Below are 19,468 nucleotides of genomic sequence, written 5' to 3'. Positions count from 1 at the left end.
TGTTATGGGGATGATGTCTTCCAACATCTCCGAGTCTATTTCTTCTGCTATTAAGGCTTCTCAATTGCCTGCCTTGGCATCTGTTAGTGATGTGCCTTTGCAGGGCCCCTCAGGGGTTCCCCGTAAGGCTTCATGTAAATCTATTCATGGCAAGAATGTGACCTCCAAAACCCATAAGTCTGACAAGGTACGCCCTGTCTCAGAGGACGTGGTTACAGAGAAAATCGGTGCGCAAATGGAAAAAGGCTAAGACCTTATCTGATTCGTCCGACTCTGATTCGGCATCTGAGGAGGCTTCCGATGTATCAGTGGATACTGATCAGAGTGGTTTTTCTGATTATGAATATACGCCCAACAAGGTCGGATCAAGTATATCCATAGGTAGTCCAGGCCTGTGAGATTTTCTGATAAAATGGCATTGGGTGTGAATCGGGTTCAGGGAGATCTTTGATGATCGTATACAGTTGTTGCGGATTAAATGCTACATACTTAGAACGCGGCTCTGTAGAAGCGAGACCATCTCGTGGAAAAACGTTTTCGGCGACGAGTCGGGTGGCTTGAGCAACATTTTCAGTGGCAAGCCGAGTAGCTTGTATTTGTCTGGGCTAAAAATACAGCAAGTTTCTTTGATTATTTTTCTGCCAGGATCATATCTAATGCCATACGATTCTGGAAGGTCATCTGGGTAGCGGCCTCCAATTGTTCCGATAGTCCTTGGAGCGCGTCACGAGTGTAATTGACAAATCTCTGCTGATTATAATAGATATAATTAATCCAATCAACATTTTTATTTACTGTAACAATTGGAAAAATGGATTCGAAACCAGCGGCTAGTTGATCTCGGGCTTTATATTCATCTGGGACCCCTCTAGGGACTCCTATGGCATCTATATACACATGGGGGTCAAAACTTCCTTCAGGGGTTTTTGAAACACTGCGTTTTTTACGGGACAGGGTGGACTGGGCCTCAACAGATTCTGGCTCTTCTGACATTATAAATAATGGCATTATAACTTTGGCCAGTGCACATTCACCAGTCCAACTGCCCTCCAATTTGGTGCGCAATTTCATGTCCCCACATAGCCAATAGATATCTCCTGGTGAATAGATTTGATTCTGTGTGGGGGCACCAGTCAGATTGCTGTATTCAGCACAATTACCATTAGAGAATTTCCCAAGAAATTTGCCAGTTCCTTTGGTGTTCGAAATACAAATATAAGCACCAGAATATATAGTTATTCCGTCATTGATTTTGGGAGCCTCGGTTAATAGGGGATATTCATTTTTCCACTTTTAACATTCGGTGAATTTGTTACTAGTATTTGTATAAAGACTTAATAGACATAACAATGATTGATAGGGCAACTGTAAAGGTACCGTTCCAAGATGGGGACGAGCTCTACCACACACATAACAATTGGACTTATTGTGCTTTAGAGCAGAATATTGTATCCACTCGAGCCACAGATTAATATCATTGTACCCAGTTTCTATGGCTACACTATCGTTATAAGTGGGATTTGCAATAGCTATGATACGTTGGATGGCACGCAAAGCATTGTACGGGATTTCTGGTTGTTTTGTGGGATTACTTTGCGGCTTTTCCCATTCTGGGTTTTTGTACATATCCTTAAAATAAAAGGGGGTCTTGCCGCTCATAGCCCCATATTTGTAAATTCCGAAAATATATTTTCGAGCATCAGTTGGCTGTGGATTTTCTATAGTGAGAGTGTACCGTTGGTTACTACCCGTGCCGGTGGATAGAAGAGTCATTCGTATAAACAATAATTTACCATATTGATCTTTAAGGGCTAGAGCTTCAGGGGGCTTATATCCCCATTTAGTACCAGAATTGGCTATAACAGAGCCCCAATATCCACAGTCATCTCCCCATTGCCCTCCTACATAGCATATATATCCGACACATTCTCCTATTTTGCTGTCACAATATCGGGATCAAAATTATAGATAACATCACCTTCTTCCGTCATCACCCCAGTGTATACATTTTCATAGTGTCTAGAAATACAATCTATAATATGGCAATATTGGAATAAAAATGTGGCTACTGTTGTGCTACTGGAGTTATACCAAAAAATTGGAGGACCTGTCTGTCGTGCATCTCTTGTAATAGCTATCCGATCTTCCTGATGACTGATGGTTTGACCTATAATGTTAAACCCTTCCCCCCAGACACAATAGAAAAAAATTAAAAATAGTGGGATGCCCATTCTCTTGCAAAAGATATGCATTCTAGGAGTCACTGGCTGGAGGACTGTATCCTTTGACTTTCTTGCAATGCGATGCGTGTATCCAGGTGGGCTTCCCTTCAACTTTTATTGAGGTAGGGGTTGTTAGCAGCACTTGAAACGGACCCTCGAATCTCGGTTCCAGAGTAGATCGGATATATTTCTTCACGACCACCCACTCTCCAGGCAATAGAGAGTGAGTACCTTCGAGGGTATACGCCCATTCGTACCTTTCCGATGATCAGGTTACCGGGGATGCTCTTCTGGACCACCGAGGTGAACCTTTATTTAATCCGGACGAACTGTCCAATCCCAGGTTGGCTGAATGGTCTCCCATACCCCATGTGGCCCAATATGTGGCCTCTAGGGTCCGTACTCCATTGTCTAAGGCGGCCAGAAATAATTTGAGGGCTGAATGCCCTAGGCCCTCTTTATCTGATGATGTATGTAACACCCCTGAGGTGGATCCCAAGATCGCCCAGTTCTTGGGAAAAACCGGTTGGAAATCAAAAAAGGGCCTCGAGTTCTCTCTGAGAAATTGCCAAGATAAGATTTTGGATGTTTTGGCCCCGGCCACTAAGCTTTTCGAAACTTTTGAACAAGCCATAAAAAAATAAATTTTTCCTAAAAAGACGTGACCTTAATCTCTGCGGAGGTCCAAGCTTTGCACGACAAAGGGGCCATAATTCCCGTTTCTCCCGACACTCCGGGTTTCTTAAGCAATCTGTTCTTAGTGGCCAAGAAAGGCGGGGGTGTTTGACCTGTCATCAACCTTCGTTATTTGAATGCCTTCATTACTTACCAACATTTCAAGATGGAAGGCATACATTGCTTGCGAGACCTGTTGCAGATAGGGGACTGGATGGTCAAACTGGACCTCCAAGATGCCTACTTGACGGTTCCGATGGCTCAGGAACACCAGGATTTCCTTCGGTTTCGTTGGCTCTCCCAAACGTGGAAGTTCACTTGCCTACCATTCGGCCTCTCGTCCGCTCCGTGGTGTTTCACGAAACTCCTGAAACCAGTGGTGGGCAAGTTACGAGAGAAGGGAGTACGTCTAATCATTTACTTAGACGACTTGCTCATTATGTCTCAGGACGTCGTTTCTCTCAGACTTCACCTGTCTTGGACCACGTCTCTTCTGCGAAATCTAGGATTCCTGATCAATTGGAAGAAATTGGATCTCGTTCCTTCCCAGTCCATGGAATTTCTGGGATTTGTGATCAATTCCATTTCCTGGTCCCCTGCACTATTGGGCGTTGCAACGCCTGAAGAATCGTTCCTTACGTCAAGGTCTTTCGTACGATCACGAGATCCCGATAGATTGCGAGGCTTTGGAGGAGCTCTCTTGGTGGCTCCAGCATATCAACGCCTGGAATGGGAGAGCGATTTTCGGCACTACCCCGGATCTAGTCATAGAATCCGATGCCTGCCTCACAGGCTGTGGTGCACGATGCGGTCACTCCTCCACAGGAGGCAAGTGGTCACAGTCGGAGAAAACGCTCCACATAAATTGTCTGGAGCTGTTAGCAAGCTCTTTCGCTGTTTTTTGCGAAATTCGTCCAATTGCTCCGTTCTTCTGCGCCTGGACAACGTGTCGGCAGTGAGATACATCAATCATCTCGGTGGCACGAGGTCACAGGATCTGGCAACAGAGTTTTGGCAGTTCTGCCTGGCCCACAATATAGCAGTTCAAGCAGAACATATTCCAGGTTTAGCCAATTCCGTCGCCGACTGGAATTCGAGGTATCTCAGGGATTCCGGTGACTGGCGTCTCCTTCACAATGTCTTTGTCAGGATTTCAGACCTCTGGGGGCCGTTGGAAGTGGATCTGTTTGCCTCTCTCCTCAACACTCAACTTCCCGCTTTCTTCAGCTGGCGTCCAGACCCAGAGGCTTTAGCGTCGGACGCATTTCTCCAAGATTGGTCATTTCAGAGGAGTTATGCTTTCCCTCCGTTTTGTCTAGTGGCTCGCACGTTGCTCCATCTTCGCAGGTGCAGCACGCTTTTGGTCCTCATTGCCCCGTTATGGAACACACAACCGTGGTTCCCTATACTTTTGGAGATGCTGGTAGATTTTCCAAGGCTTCTTCCATCCAGCACGGATCTGGTAGTGGATTTGGAAGGCAGTTCCCATCCTCTTCTTCTGCAAGACCAATTACCTCTGTTGGCTTTCGGGGGACCCTGGTTTGTCCCAGGAGTTTCGGAATCAACTTTGCATCTCTTGGCAGGAGCTTGGGCTCCTGGAACAAGACGAGCTTACGTTCATGCCTGGGACTCATGGAAACGTTGGTGCTTGGAACAATGTGTGGATCCCGTTTCAGCTTCTGTGACAGTCATTTTGCGTTTTCTGACAGGTTTGTATGACAGCGGTCTGGCGTACTGTACCATTAACGTGTATCGATCAGCTATTTCTGCTGGTCATACCGGTATTGGTGGTATGTCTGTTGGTAAGCAGACGATTATATGTCGACTATTGAAGGGCATGAGATTGGCTCGTCCTCCCAGACCTCGTTATTCTGGTTTGTGGGATGTTAATGTGGTTCTTCGTTTTCTTCTACAATGGCCTGATAATACGTTTTTATCCCTTAAACAATTGTCAGCGAAGTTAGTCATGCTTTTTTGTCTGATCTCATGTAAACGTGTCTGACGTTCGTGCTCTGGATTTTTTTGCTAGGTCTTTTACGCCTGAGGGTGTGAGATTCGACATTTCTCGACGTACGAAGACGTCTATTACTTCTGTGTTTTATCCTGTTTTCTCTCACCAACCTCAACTTTGTCCGGTGGCGTGTCTTCAAGTTTATGAGGAAAGGACTTCTTCCTTCAGGAGTCCATCACATCCTGAATTATTTTTGTCTGTCCGTAAGCCTCACTTACCTGTGGCTACGGCAACTTTGGCACGATGGGTCCGATGGTTACTGGCCTCTGCAGGTGTTGATGTCTCTATTTTCGGCCCTCATTCAGTGAGGGGTGCTATGGCTTCCAAGGCCCCGTTTTTGGGTTGTAAGTTGGAGGACCTCTTGAAAGCCGCGGATTGGTGGAGGGAATCGACGTTCAAGGAATTCTATTTCAAACCCGTAACACATTTTTCTTCTACAGTTATTGCGCAGCTTTGAACTAGCATAATGGGAGCCTCCGTGTCTTTATAAATTGCCAGATTTTACTAAATTATGACGTAAAGTCATGATTTATAAAGACACCGCTTGATATAAAATAGCTTCCAAAACTCAATGACTTAAATAATTTATCAGCTAGAAAGCTAGAAAGAGCTACAAAAACATTAAGATCTTCAGTCTTATATCCTGCTTTGGTTAAAACATCTGATGACTACTTTGCTGTTTGTAATTGCATCTGGCTACCAGCAGGGGGCACCAGGAGCCCGGTGATCGTATTCTGTACTTTAATGACATCAGAATGAATCTGCATCACTTGTCGCTGCAGCCGGTGCTGTTGGCATATAATTCCTGGACAGTATCCCACTTAGAGTGATCACGGGGAAACTCAGACGATAAATAAATTTAAGGGAAAAAAAGGCAATCTTAAAAAACAAAACATCATTCGTTTTATTCATTATTTCTCAGTACAGCATAATGAAATTATCATCATCAAACATCATTAAATCTTTACAGCTTTATCATTCCACCGCATTACGGCTTTTAAAGGCAGCATGGTTATTTGGTCATGGTTAACCCATGATATATTCAAGATACCTATTTTTCCCCCAGATTTTTAAGCAAAAACTCCTATAAAAGAAAACCCTTCTCATATTCAGTGTAGATTCAGGTGTATCCTTCAGAGCCTATTCACTAAATTATGAGTTACTAGCGATTTGTGGTGAGATGAACCTCATAGTTACATGGTGAGCAAGGTACAAGTTTTACATGGTATTCCTAATTGATTGATTGAGACAAAGGCAAACAGATTCACCCAGAAATGTCCAGCACTTCAATATGAATAACAGATCTTAAAACAGGTTCATTTCCACACATTCAATGTGTTCCTACTGGCAGTGCATTACAGAGCTTTACTGCCCTCACTGTTAAACATGCGCTTGTCTTATTAAGCTAGAAGCTTTAATCACAATAGGCGGCCTCTTGTTATCTGCTCTGTCCACAGGGTGACCATTTCTCCAGAGATGGCCTTACACAGAATGTGAATAAAAATAATAATATAACTCTTACAGAGATTACCCCAGTAGGTGCTCCTTTTTCTGAAGTAAATAAACCCGGTTCCATAGCTGAAATCTTTCATTTCTTGTATTAAGTGTGCTTGGTTCTTGCGTTGCGTTACACCCTATGCGATTTCAACGTTTTTGCGGCTAAAATCCTGCAATGAACGCAGCGAGCACGACTCTCCCTAATGACAGAACTTGCCGTTTACTGAGTAGACCCAAGGATTTCGTAGAGAAGCGATATTTTATATTTATATTTCTTCGAGTGGACATACCCCATCATGTGAGGGTTGAACTGAGGGCCCTGTTCCACATATGGAACCTGAGATAGTTGTGTCCTGAGCCATGTTTTTCGGTATATGCTCAGATCGGATAGCTGCTCACATTCCCGCCAAAACTTGCAGGCAACACCACAGACAGGAGTTTGGTCAAGGCAAAGGCGGTGAGGGTGCTTAGAAAATGGGAGACCGACCATGCGGCAAAAGGTTTTCCACTCAGGATTCACAAAACCCGAGAGGATGGGAGGCCTTGCTTGGTATCCCCCACACCGGTGTCATTCTCACTCAGACTCCTTCTTTACTTCACTTCATATTGCATTTACTGATTCACTTTTTTTTTTTCTTTCAAAATGGCATTCCCACATTGAGTAGCAGCTGACTGATTAAAACACCGATGATTGGCTGCCATTCACCAGACACACACCGGAAAAAACATTTTATTTTCCAAATCTGACTGAACACCAAGTGGAATTATACCGATTCTTATACCGATTCCCACGGGGTGCCAGAACCGCGCGAGATTCATTCTGGACCTGACCCCATTTTAATATTCAATTATATTTAAAAACTACAACATCCATCCATGAAGGGGGGAAAAAAAAACCCAAAACAATCCAGCACAGTGTGATTATATAACTTAATATAAATACATAAAATGATCTAAGACAGAATTATTAAATACATCATAAAATTATTTTAAATCATAGTGTGCTGGGATTTTGTCTCCTGGATTTGAACTAATATATAAAATGCGTACTTCCCAACAACTTGTACAGCAAAAGCATAAAAAGCTCCCTGAGATACATAAACTGAGCCCAATAACGATTTTAGAGCGGACCATGGATGATAAGAACGTTATCTGCACACGTTAGTTACACAACAGCGACCGCTCCTGATAGCTGTGAAAATCATAAACGGGAGTCTACTGGATATATATATATATATATATACACACACACACACACACACACACACTCTACCACTTCTGCTGGGAGGCTGCTCTACTTACCTACCACAAAACAAACAAACTCAAATACACCTTACAAGCCAGAAGGTTACATTGCTACATGATATTCTACTCAGATAACACTGGTGAACCCATTTATCAATTAACATACATAGCGCCCATCGCCTGCAAGACTTCACCGACCAATAAAACAAACAAAAAAGTACCCACCCCCACCACCGCCATCTACTGAGAAAAAATAATTAGAGCCCCGCAATGACTTCACGTATAATTAAGTTCTACCAGAAACGCTATTAAATGATAGGAAATGGTGGCCCCCGAGAGCTAATCCTAATCCTAATGGAGCTGTACGCAACACCAAGGTGGCTTCCCAGAAGCCAGCGTAGACTTCGGCGTTTACTCTCCAATTCAGGTCAGTGACACTCAAAGTATCAGCGTCCCTTAACGTCTCGCACCGCATTCCGCACTATTATTCTCAAATATATTATAATAGTCACAATCCGGACACACACACGGGACGATACGTCCATTCTGCCAATTCCTATTAAATCATAAAGTGAAATCTATTCTGTGATTAAAAGAGTCAGACACTTTTAGATGGCATGATGTCATTTTAAAAAAAAAAAAATTGCAACAATTGAAACGACTCAAAATCCTAGTGACGAGTTGCGAATACACACAGGGTTCTCTTAGTTTTGTTCAAGACAAATAAAGTTTAAAAAGTGTAAAGAAAAAAAAAAGTGGGAGGAGTTTCCGCTTTCCTGTAAAACAGTGCCCTCTGGTGTTGAGGTTCGGAGTTGCAAAATAGCGCGGTCGTTTGGATGTATTTGGTATACATGATAAAAGAAAAGATAACCGAAATCCCTTTCAGTATTATCCCGTGAAGTTTCATGGACGCGGCATCACCGCACACTAACGTTCCTCCGAGGATGTGTGTGATGTGAGCAGTGTAATTCTGCAACAGCTTGCATACTTTCAGTAAATGGAGGGACCCTGACGTGTCACATGGGGGGGGGGGGGGGAGTCCTGCTCACCCCGTGTTTAAGCAGTGAAAGGCACAGTGGGTGAGGGCGGAGAGATATAGTCATGGCTGAACGCTCAGGCCTCTGATTGCTGCTGCGGGCAGAACGCACAGTGTATCCCTCCGCTGAGGTCCTTCACGATGCCTCCTTTGACCAGCGTCTGCAGGAGTTTTTTCTCCTCGGTGATGTCGTGCATGGGCTGCAGGTTCATCGCGTTCATGCAAAGGTTATCAAAATAGTGCAAGGAAGTGTCCGGCTGGCTGAGATCATATCCAAATCCAGCTAGGCTCACCTCATCGCACAAACGGGTAGCCAGGACAAGGGCACTCACACCTATTGTCGGCACATTCTGGGGAGGAAAAAGGGAACATGAGAGCAGACGCCTTAAACACAGTCAGAACAAAAGCCATTAAAACAAGTTACAACGTTGCGTGCGTCACTCTGCGTAATTATTTTGCGGCTCGCTTTGTCTCACAGTGGCAGAGCCAACATTATCCGATTTCCTGTCCTGATGTTCCCGCCTCCTAGCCCCACCCACAGGCTGCCTGGACCAATCACTACCAATCAGCAACCACAGGTAACGTATAGACTTAATGCGCAGGAAGCGCAGATCCTGAGGACAGGAACTTAAGATTGCTGCTCCTCGCTAAACACGCCAACACGACTCTCTACTACAAAAATATATACAAAAAGCCAATTCCGCCGTTTACGGTCAAAGATGCTAAACCGTGAAACCGGCCCCTTACCTTCTCCCATCCCCACCACTTATGTCGCGGTGCAGGATACCGGAGTATATCGAGTGACGTCTCTTTCACAACGAGAGGATTCACTATGCGAATTTGGTTGGGTTTCAGCGGGAGCCGCTCCACAACGCTCTTCCAGAAAAACAACTTATTCCAGGCAGACTGAAAAGTAAAAAAAGAAAGATACGTGAACGTTAATTTACTTTGTGTATCGGCAATACAGCACATGTCCCTGGAACCTACGTGTTAAATATATAATGCAGTAAACATAAATTTGAGGGGAAACTCACCAATGTTTCATTCTTCAGCAAAGCCCGGAGCCACAGGATATCCGCATGCTTATAGATAACGGTCAGAAAGAGACCATCGAGGAAATACTCTTCTTTGGAAGCCAGGGCCCCTTCCGGATAGGTCATCCTGATGGTCGTTCTGTTGCCCACGTCTTCAGCGTGTCCAGTCACCGGAGCGTTGTTCAGCCTAAGATACGAAACCCAACACTTCATTTTCATAAAACGCAGACTGGGTATGCAAACCTGCTGCCCGTGTACATCGCTGAGGAGCTGCTTCATATATCCTTCTGCCCTCTACACTTCCAACATATCGCACCCAATACAATCAGCTTGGATTTATCGACCCACAGACAGCTTTTTCACTAGGAAGGCATGAACTTTACCTACCCTACCTAAAATAGTTCAGGCTCTGCCTTACGACAGCTTTCCATCTCAAGACTTATACGCTGATATATATATATAAAATATATAATATATATATATATATATATATATATATAATATATATAAAGCTGAAGCCCTACCTGCTTGTTATCGCCGCACAATCTTCCCCTGCACAGCTCTCTCGCGCGTCCTCTCCGATGCCGGGATCCGGGTGATCACGTCACTCCGGCCCCGGCATCAGCACAAGAAGTAAAATGCACAAAAGTAAAACGCTAGAAGATAAAGAGGACCCACACCAGATCTCCCAAAAGGTAGGGCAATATATAAAATGAATGCGTCTCCGAGTGTGGGTGTGTGTCTTTCATATATGCCTTATAAGTGGTATAAACGTTATAACAAATGTTATAATGTAATAAATATTATTCCAAAATTAAGTTCAGAGTCTTTTATTTTAAATTTTTTTACTCAAATTTCCTTGTTAAAATGAGGGTGCGTGTTATAACACCAGTGCATGTTACACGCCGATAAACACGGTATATTATATTATATATTTATATATAACATATATGGCTTAAAATTCAAATTGTTACTCGTCACAAAAAAAAAAAAAAAAAAAAAAAAAATAGGAAAAAAGTGGGAATATTAAAAACACAAAAATTGGAAATTATAGAGATTTCAAAATCGTCTGCCTTTGGTGTGTGAAATACCCTTGATCATGAAGGGGTTAAAACACTGAATTACGGAGAAACAGCTACGCCATCGACTACAATACATTTATTACAATGGAATGCAAGGCAGCCACACTCTCGATGAGCCTACGTACAGCTGAACAGTAAGATCTAATTCATTAGGTAACACCGTTTGAGGAACAATCCCTGGGAGTCAGGAAAGAAAAAAAATACATCGTAACAAACACGATAAGGGTGGATGATAGCCGCTCCATACCTGATGACAATGTCATACTGGTCCACAACACTTCCCAGCTGGAGTCCGCGAAGGATCCCACCGCTTCCTATGACAATGCAGCGCTTGCAGGACTTGGATTCTAATCTCTTAGGAAGGCCGTCTTCTGGCATCATCGTTAGAATGTCTTCAAGCAGCTCCGTGTAGTGGTGAAACCCAAACGGGGGGCTGTACTGGTACAGCGATTCACTGAGATCTTGTTTTCTTAGAAACACCGACATGTTTGTGCTGTACCTGCTGCCGAATAAGTCGCCCATCGCTGTCCTGGCGAAGTTTGGTCGACATTCCGCCCGTATCACTCTTTTAGCGAAACTTTTTGCTCTCTAAAGCGAGAAAATAAAAAAGGTACAAAATTAGACAGCACTCATAATCCAGCAACTATAAAGTAACACCAGAGGAGGCCATACCTCACGGGGCACGGATATACCGGACGCTGCACGAACACGAATGGCAACGTCTCTGAAATATCGAAGCGATTCTTATTCAGTTCTAAACTTGAACCAGGTTCTGGATCGCAATTAACAGTTTCTACGCGCAGTCCTGGGGGCAGCCATTTTTGTCGGTCATGTGATATTTTGGGTGACTTTCCCTGCTCAGTCACCACACTGAGCTGATGCTTTATGGCAAGGGTGGACATATTTGGTTTGGATGTAGGAACCAGCTTTATTTTTTTTTCTCAATCATATTTTTATTTTAATATATGACCCCCTGGTCTGCAGTTGAAAGATGTTTATTGAGGGGATACAGCTCTGCTTTATGGCAATGCTAGTGATGTCAGAAGAGAAAACAGCACACATTTTTTCATCACTGGTATCAATAAACAAACTGCTAGGAGTTCCACCTTAATCCTTGCTGTGCATGTTTAAATTCCCTAGCTGTACTCACCTTTACCCCTACTGCTAGAAGGCTGTTCCATGTATCTATCACCCTCAGTGTTATTAAACTTGTCATGTTACATCTAAGCTTCTGACACTCTAGTTTCAGACTTTGACCTCTCCTATGAAACGCACTCCCCATTTTCTGCACACGAATGTTGACTCTGTTGCAGACATTTGTATCATCTATGAAAACACATGCTTTACCCGTGAAACCTTCTGTAGTGACTAATTCATTAACTACAACCATCTGCCTCCTATCACTCAACTATCACCTTATCCACTTAACCATTCCGGGAGTTTATTAATGAGTCTATGAGGGACGGTGTAAAGTGCAATACTGAAGTGTAGATAGAAGCATTCTTTGAGTTACCCATTTGAGAAAAAAAAAAAATCTAAATTACTCAAGGATAAGATCTCCTCAACCAGCCTATGCTCCTCCCTGCAGTTAACCAGAACAGGACAGTGCCTGAACAGCAGGACTGTTGGGAGGTATGCCATAAGGTTCCTGATCTGGCTAGCCATTTAAGCCCTTTAACCCCTTCGCGACCTTTGCCGGTCCAGGACCGTCATGACAAGAAGGTCACTAAATGACCTTTGACGGTCCTGAACCGTCAAAAAATTAAATAAGCTTAGAAAGTGATCAACAATCACTTTCTTCGCTTAAACGGCGTTACTGTAATGCCTCGATGTCGAGGCATTCAGTAACGCCGAGATCGGCATGGGGGCCATGTCTGGCCCCTCCCCGGGGCGTCAACAGCCGCCATACATTGTATGGCGGCGGACGCCCGTTTTAAAAGCGTTTAAACTTAAATGGTGTCGCTGGAATGCCTCGATCAGGAGGCATCCAGCGACACCAAACACTTACCTGGTGATGGACTGTGACCGCTCCGGAGAGCGGTCACAGCCGCAGATGCCGGTGATCTTCGCCATCAGCAAGATGGCGGCGGCCCGGGAAAAAAAACAATAAAGAAGAAAGAGTTCGCTAGACGGTCTCCAGACCTCTGGCTCCACTTGCAGGTTGAATACAGGTACTGCATTCAACCAAGCAAGTCAATGGAACCCAGCTTTCTAATCACTATGTGATTAGTAAAATATTAAAAAACAAATAAATAAAAAAAAAATAAAAAAAGTGCTAACATTTAAAAATAATTATGCAGTGATGTCACTGGATGAGCCATCCAGTACCAGCAAAATGTGTAAAAAAAATATAAAAAAAGTATTAAAAAAATAAAATAAAAAAATAAAGTTTATTATTTTGAGCAAGTGCTAAAATTTCTCAAAAATCTCAACAAAGAGTTAAAATAACAGCACTTCAAATACCCAAGGGGTGTCTAATATATAAAAAAAAAATGGCTGATGGGGTAAATTGGAGTGGCCGAGCTCAAAGATAGGGCATAGGTACAGACTGACCAAAATGGAGAAAAAAAGCGCACTTCCCAAATGTGGCATTTTAAATCTCAAACAACCCGACAAACCCATGCATGTGGGGTATCACTGTACTCAGGAGATGTTCCTGAACACATATTGGGTGGTTGTTTGACAGTGACATATACCAGAACCTGTATATCTATAACTAAAGTACAATTTGTGTGAAAAAAAAAAATAAAAAAAATTACTATTACAAAGTTTGACAAAGTGTAGTTGTATAATTGGTGCATGGAAAGGGTTAAAATAACAGCATTTGGAATACCCTGGGGTGTCTAGTTTTCAAAAATATATGGTTTGAATGGGTTAAATTGAGTTAACCGGCTTCAAAGATATTCCAAAGAGGAGATGGAGGCAGACTGAACAGATTTGTTAAAAAAGATTTGGAAATCATAAAACGCTGCTTGTACTTATTGCCCTATAACTTACAAAAAACATAAAAACATTGGGTATTTCTAAACTCAGGACAAGTAGTAGAATTTATTTAGCTAGTTTTTTTACTTGCTTTTTTAGGTGAGTAAAAGATTTTTCAAATAAAAGTCATAAAATGTGTTTTTTTTCAATTTTTCACCATGTTTTTTTTATAGTAAATAAGATGATACGATCAAAATAATGGTATCTGAAGAAAGCCCATCTTGTCCTGAAAAAAACAATATATAATTTATGTGGGTACACTAAATGGGTGAGGAGAAAGCTACAGCTGAACACAAGCACCACAAAAGTGTCAAAACAGCGTCGGTCCCACAGGGTACAAAACGAAAAATGAGCGCGGTCCTTAAGGGGTTAAGAAGAATTTGGGTCCAGCTGATTTGAAAGACATGGCCTTCTATATACTTCTAGATAGCATGTGGCACAATGTACAATCTGTTCAGGGCTCTCGTACTATTTAACCAACTATAACATTAATTATAATAACTGTATAAGTTTATATATTGTTTAGAGTAGTAAAGTTTTGATATTGAGAACATTGCGCTCATATGTCCATGTAGGAAATCTCAACATAGTAAAAAGGAGAGGCAAATCTACACGAGATGGAGCGAGGGTTCTGCTGAGCCTCTCCATTCAGTTGAAAGATGGAGAAAAGGATAATTTAGGGACACCCAGCTATCGTTAGCACTAGAGATGAAAAATGCGTAAATTGTGCCGGCTAATCACGTTTTTCACCGGGCTTGTAGTGTTACTTGTGGCCGACTAGTGACCCACCAAGAAGTGTCGGGGTTTGCCACCATTTGCCGTAAAGCCATGCAATAAAATGGGAAGAGCAGTTGAGTGGCTGGAGCTTCACATGGTTGAGAGATAAGCTACTACAGCCGATGTCCTCTGACGCCATCTCATCGAGACGCTTCAGAACCAGGATAGATAACTGGGTTTGTAGAGACTGGACAGGCTTGCGAGGCCGTGTCCTCTCATGGGTAGAGGCAGTCCTAATACTCGGTGGTGGTTGTGAGGGTCATGTGCTGCCCAGTCATGGTGGTACAAGGAGTGCAATCGTTCATGGGAGTAGCAGTGCTTCTCTCAAAATTTGCTGGCAAGGTTCTTTGTTTATGTATTATTGAGTCATACAAAGGCGTATGTGGGAGGGTGGAGTGGCATATCTGGGAGGTAGTGTGGCAAGCCTGGGCTTAAATGTGCGTGGGGGGGCAGGTTGGGAAAAAAAAAACAAGAAATGCGTTTTATCAAAGTTTTTTTATTCTGCAGTTTGTTTATTAAATTATTTTAAATAAATACTCTTTTTTTTTTTTAAATCTGATTAATCGGAAAATAATAATCAGCCGATTAATCGATTATGAAAATTGTTAGTTGCAGCCCTAGAAGTGCCGCTCCGCTCTGAGTCTCCGGGCAAAACCTGGAGAGTTCCCAGGTATGGTGATGGCATGTTAGTCTATTTAGCAGGCAAGCATGATAATTTACTGGATGTCAGGGCCTTATACATACATCTGATGCATTTGGTTGGGACTATGCATACCCAAAATCTTACCCTCATTTCAGGACCTGTGTATAACACACATATATATATATATATATATATATATATATATATATATATATATATATATACACATACATACATACATACATACATACACACACACACACACACACATATATATATAGCCAACTCAGGACTGCGTCAAGTGCACTAATAACAACCGCCCTCACTCACTCGCATTTGAACAGACAAAATGGACATTACACAAAGGCGGCAAACAATGGCACAGGAAGGATTTCCTGCTCACGCACAAGACAGGAAGTTTTCCTGGAACGTACCACTTGAGGTGTGTGTGGGGGGGTCTATTCTCCAGCAGTTTCTTGGTCTCAATTCAAACAACTGTCACCTTTGCGACATTTTAAGCAGAACCAAATTTATTAATGAAACTATTACGGAAGGGCTAGGTTGGTTGAATGGGTCTTACACGCTATTACATTCTGGGTCTAATAAGCAGGGCAGGCAAGTACAGTTAGTTATTTTAGGAGAGTGTGAGAGAGAGAGATCTTTGTATGTGAGAAGAGGTCATTGAAGCCAAGTGAAGGCGTCATTGAAGCCAAGTGAAGGCGTCATTGAAGCTCATCCCCTGACAGCCGACCCCCCCAGGTCCCTTTGTCTTGTCTGGTTTACAGTTACCAACAGTACATAAAGTTTATCATTCACGTTCCAAGATAACAAACTTGTTACAGATGAATGATCTCCAGGGGACACCGAGCCTTCTGTCTGACGGCAAACAAATAATCCCCGAAGGCAGGGCGTCAGTACCGGCTCACACAGGGAATGGAGGAAAGATCTCATGCATGGGACTAAAATTCTGGCAGTACAAACACAGAAAAGGATTCTTGCTTTCATTTTCATTAACCCTTTAAATGAGCTGGCCAAAAATAATTTTGTATATTCCAGGAGGTCCACCTTCTTCAGGTACGAGAAGTCCGGCTTCCGGATCCAATGTCATTATCGGCGCTGGATTAAAGGATTTGTGGGTCTGGGATGAAGAACATGTGTGAAGATTGCCTCTGAGCCCTGTACCGCGTGACCCAAACGGATCAGTAAATTCATTGACACTGAATAAATCCTACAGGGTTAATTACAGCCAAGCCGCCCAAGCGGGACCCAATTAAGCATAACAGACTAGATATTTAACTAGGTGGTTTATCCTTTATAAAAAAAGGTATAGAGTTGTGTCATGTCAGCCACAGAAAAAGCTAATTTGGTAAAGAAGATACTTGTATCGGCTAATGGATTGCAAGCTTTTAAGAATATGCAGGTCTCTTCTATAGTGTGCCTGAAGAAGAGACCTGGATAGCCTTGAAAGCTTGCAATCCGTTATACATCAGTTAGCTGATAAAAAGGTATCATCTGTACCAAATATGTTTATTCTCTGGATTCCTTGCAGATCAAATTTCAAGGGCTAGGGATCCTGCCGACTGAATCACGTAAGCTGGACTCAGGAACGGCTGTGTTAAGTGACTGTTCTACTAAATACTGAGAAACCCTCTGCAGGGAGCCGGATCCCTGCCTCTTTCAATGAGATTTCTTTGCTCCAATGGTTCTGTGCTTCAATCATCTTTAACCCCTTCAATCCCCTATAGACGTACCGGGACGTCCAAAAAACGCCCACAAAGAAACCCCTATGGACGTCCCGGTACGTCCAGCCCTTCGTGCAGCGTCAGGGACACATCCCTGCCGCTGCACGGGAGACCAGGCTGTCGTTTGACAGCCTGGACTCCCCCCTGGCAGCAGAAGCCGGCATCGCCCGATGAAAGTGCCCGATCGCGCAGTTGCAAACGCGCGATCGGGCATTTCCTTCCGGGTTACGTCACTGCTGACGTAACCTGGAAGGTCATCGGAGGACAGGATATCCCCTGTGGGGATATCCTGCCCTCCGATGAGGCACAGAGACGCTGCGATCTCTATGCAGGTCTGTGAGGACCTGCATAGAGATCACAGTGTGATCGGTGCAGGGGGATTCCATGTTTCTCACCCCCCCTCCCGTCCTGAAAGAGAAAAGCAGCAAAAAAAAAAAAAGTTAATTCATTTAAAAAATAATATTAAATAAATCATTAAAATAATAATATATATAATACAAAAAAAAATTATAATGTGAGCTGTGATGTCATTGTGACATCACTGTTATGTTCAGGAGGTCCCTAGGAGGACCTCTAACCATTTCTGTGTAAAAATAATATGTAAAAAATATAAAAAAAAAGTAAAAAAATTAAAATCAAAAAAAAATTTAAAACAAATAAATCTATAAAAAAAGATAATAAAAAAAATTATTAAAAAACCATACTTCCCATTGCCCTAGCATAACATCTAGCCAGTATAACCCTTCTGCCCCCGTTCACAACCCCCAAACCGGTTAAGCCATAGGCATACAAATTATACAAAATTGTACACCTTATAGTATGCTCCCTGGTGCTGGGAAAGTCTGGAAAATCTATATAAATTAGGTATTTCTGAAATCAGGACACCTGAATTGATAAACTTGGAGGGGATTTTCCATCACTTTACCTAATTTTGTGAGGATTCAGAGGGAAAATGTAAAAAAAAATTACTTTCATTTTCTAATCTTTGCTAGTTTTTACTAAATTTCTCATTCTAAATTTTCAGCTAATCATCCAACTATGGTATCAAACGAAAGCTCTATCTCTCCTTGAAAAAACAATATATAGTTTATATGGGTACACTATTCACAGGAAAAGAGAATCATCGCTAAACCGACATACCCCAAAAATGGCAAAATTGCTCTGGGCTTTGAGGTACCAAAAATCCCTGGGATTGAAGGGGTTAAAAGCAATATTTATCTATGAGCCAGCTGACATTGATTTTTTTTTCTTCTGTATTTCACCTGCAGGATCGGCCCCAAAAACATGCCGACATCAGACCGGTGAGGAGAAAACGTATAGAATTTCTTACTTTCACGTGATCAGGATCCACGGCTCCGACGTCACATCTTCTAGGGTATATTCCAACTTTGCAGATGTAGATCATGCACAGCAGGAACACGCAGAACAACAAACACCTAAAAAGAATAAAAATAAAAGGAGCAATGAACCCGAGACGCAAAATGGGAAGAGGTTTTATAAAAGCAGCCGAGAGAATTCGGGGCTTATTCACTAAACAGTATGATGTAGATGAGCCATGATATTAAACCACACACACACTATGCATTGTAAAGGGCCAACCCTGGCACACTCTGCATACACCTATTTTTCATTCATGTACATATATTTCAGTCAAATAATTCGGGTGCCGGATATTTAACATTGGCGAATTACTACGTTAGACAAGGCTGGGCTACTAAAAAAAAAAAAAAATCATATGTTTAACCCAAAGCTGGAGACTGGAATTCCACCTCCGGTCTGTTAAAAGGCGAAACCCGAGCCGGGACATTAAAGTTTTATCCGATAGAGCGGTGAAGAGCGGTGTTCGCGTTCTGAAAGAGGAGGTACGAGGTGTATCATATCTTCTGTAACGTTGCCGTAGATGTTTTTAATGGTTTTTGCCCCCATTTCTTGATAACTCAAGTACTGCCTGTGCTGCCTAAGTTAGCAGCGGCACTCTCTCGAGCCACAGATGACTTGCAGAATCATTTAGCTTCTGTGAGTGGCTACCGTAGACATGCCGCTTAGCATTGTGTTCTGGATCATCACTTGGCCCTTTAAGGTTTCTGTGTTTTTTGGGGGGTTTTTTTCATTTTTTTTTTCTTTTCTTTACTTTAAGTACATTTGTTACATTTGAAATGAATCGTATGGCAATCTCACCAGAGGCAGGAAGTTTTATTTTGCAGTAGTCATTTTCAGTAGCAAATCGTAGCTTTTCAGAATGTACGAGAACGAGGATTCTGTTAACCCTTTCTTTACCGTGGAATAGGTTAAACTTGTGCATTTAGTAAGATTACACAAATCGAACGTTAAATGGCGAAACAAAAACCCAAGCAGGCAGAATTAGCCTAACTACAAACAAAAGTCTTTAAAATAAATAAATAAATAAAATAATGCTAAACATAGTGAAATCGCATTTGAACCCGGATGGAACAATTAACTATAGAAAGCAATCCTTATTCTGCACAAGTTAGGTTTGACAACTACTTCCAGACACAGGGACT

The 19,468-nt window shown here is 42.5% G+C and overlaps 1 protein-coding gene across 1 annotated transcript; it reads right to left on the bottom strand.

Moving 5' to 3' along the window:
* Nucleotides 1-8,763: 8,763 nt before the first annotated feature.
* On the bottom strand, nt 8,764-18,291 carry LOC149285135 (lactosylceramide alpha-2,3-sialyltransferase-like). Its single transcript, XM_089495813.1, has 5 exons — nt 18,277-18,291; nt 11,050-11,390; nt 9,721-9,907; nt 9,434-9,592; nt 8,764-9,036 (listed from the first exon to the last, which is right to left on the bottom strand). Exons 2-5 carry the CDS (start codon nt 11,322-11,324, stop codon nt 8,764-8,766), a joined length of 894 nt encoding a protein of 297 aa, XP_089351939.1. The 5' UTR covers nt 11,325-11,390; nt 18,277-18,291.
* Nucleotides 18,292-19,468: the final 1,177 nt, after the last annotated feature.

Source organism: Sceloporus occidentalis, unplaced genomic scaffold (genome assembly GCF_023333645.1).
Source record: "Sceloporus occidentalis isolate IW3139 unplaced genomic scaffold, rSceOcc1.0.p SCAF_84, whole genome shotgun sequence".
NCBI lineage: Eukaryota > Metazoa > Chordata > Lepidosauria > Squamata > Phrynosomatidae > Sceloporus > Sceloporus occidentalis.
This window is presented reverse-complemented; position numbering and strand designations above follow the sequence as displayed.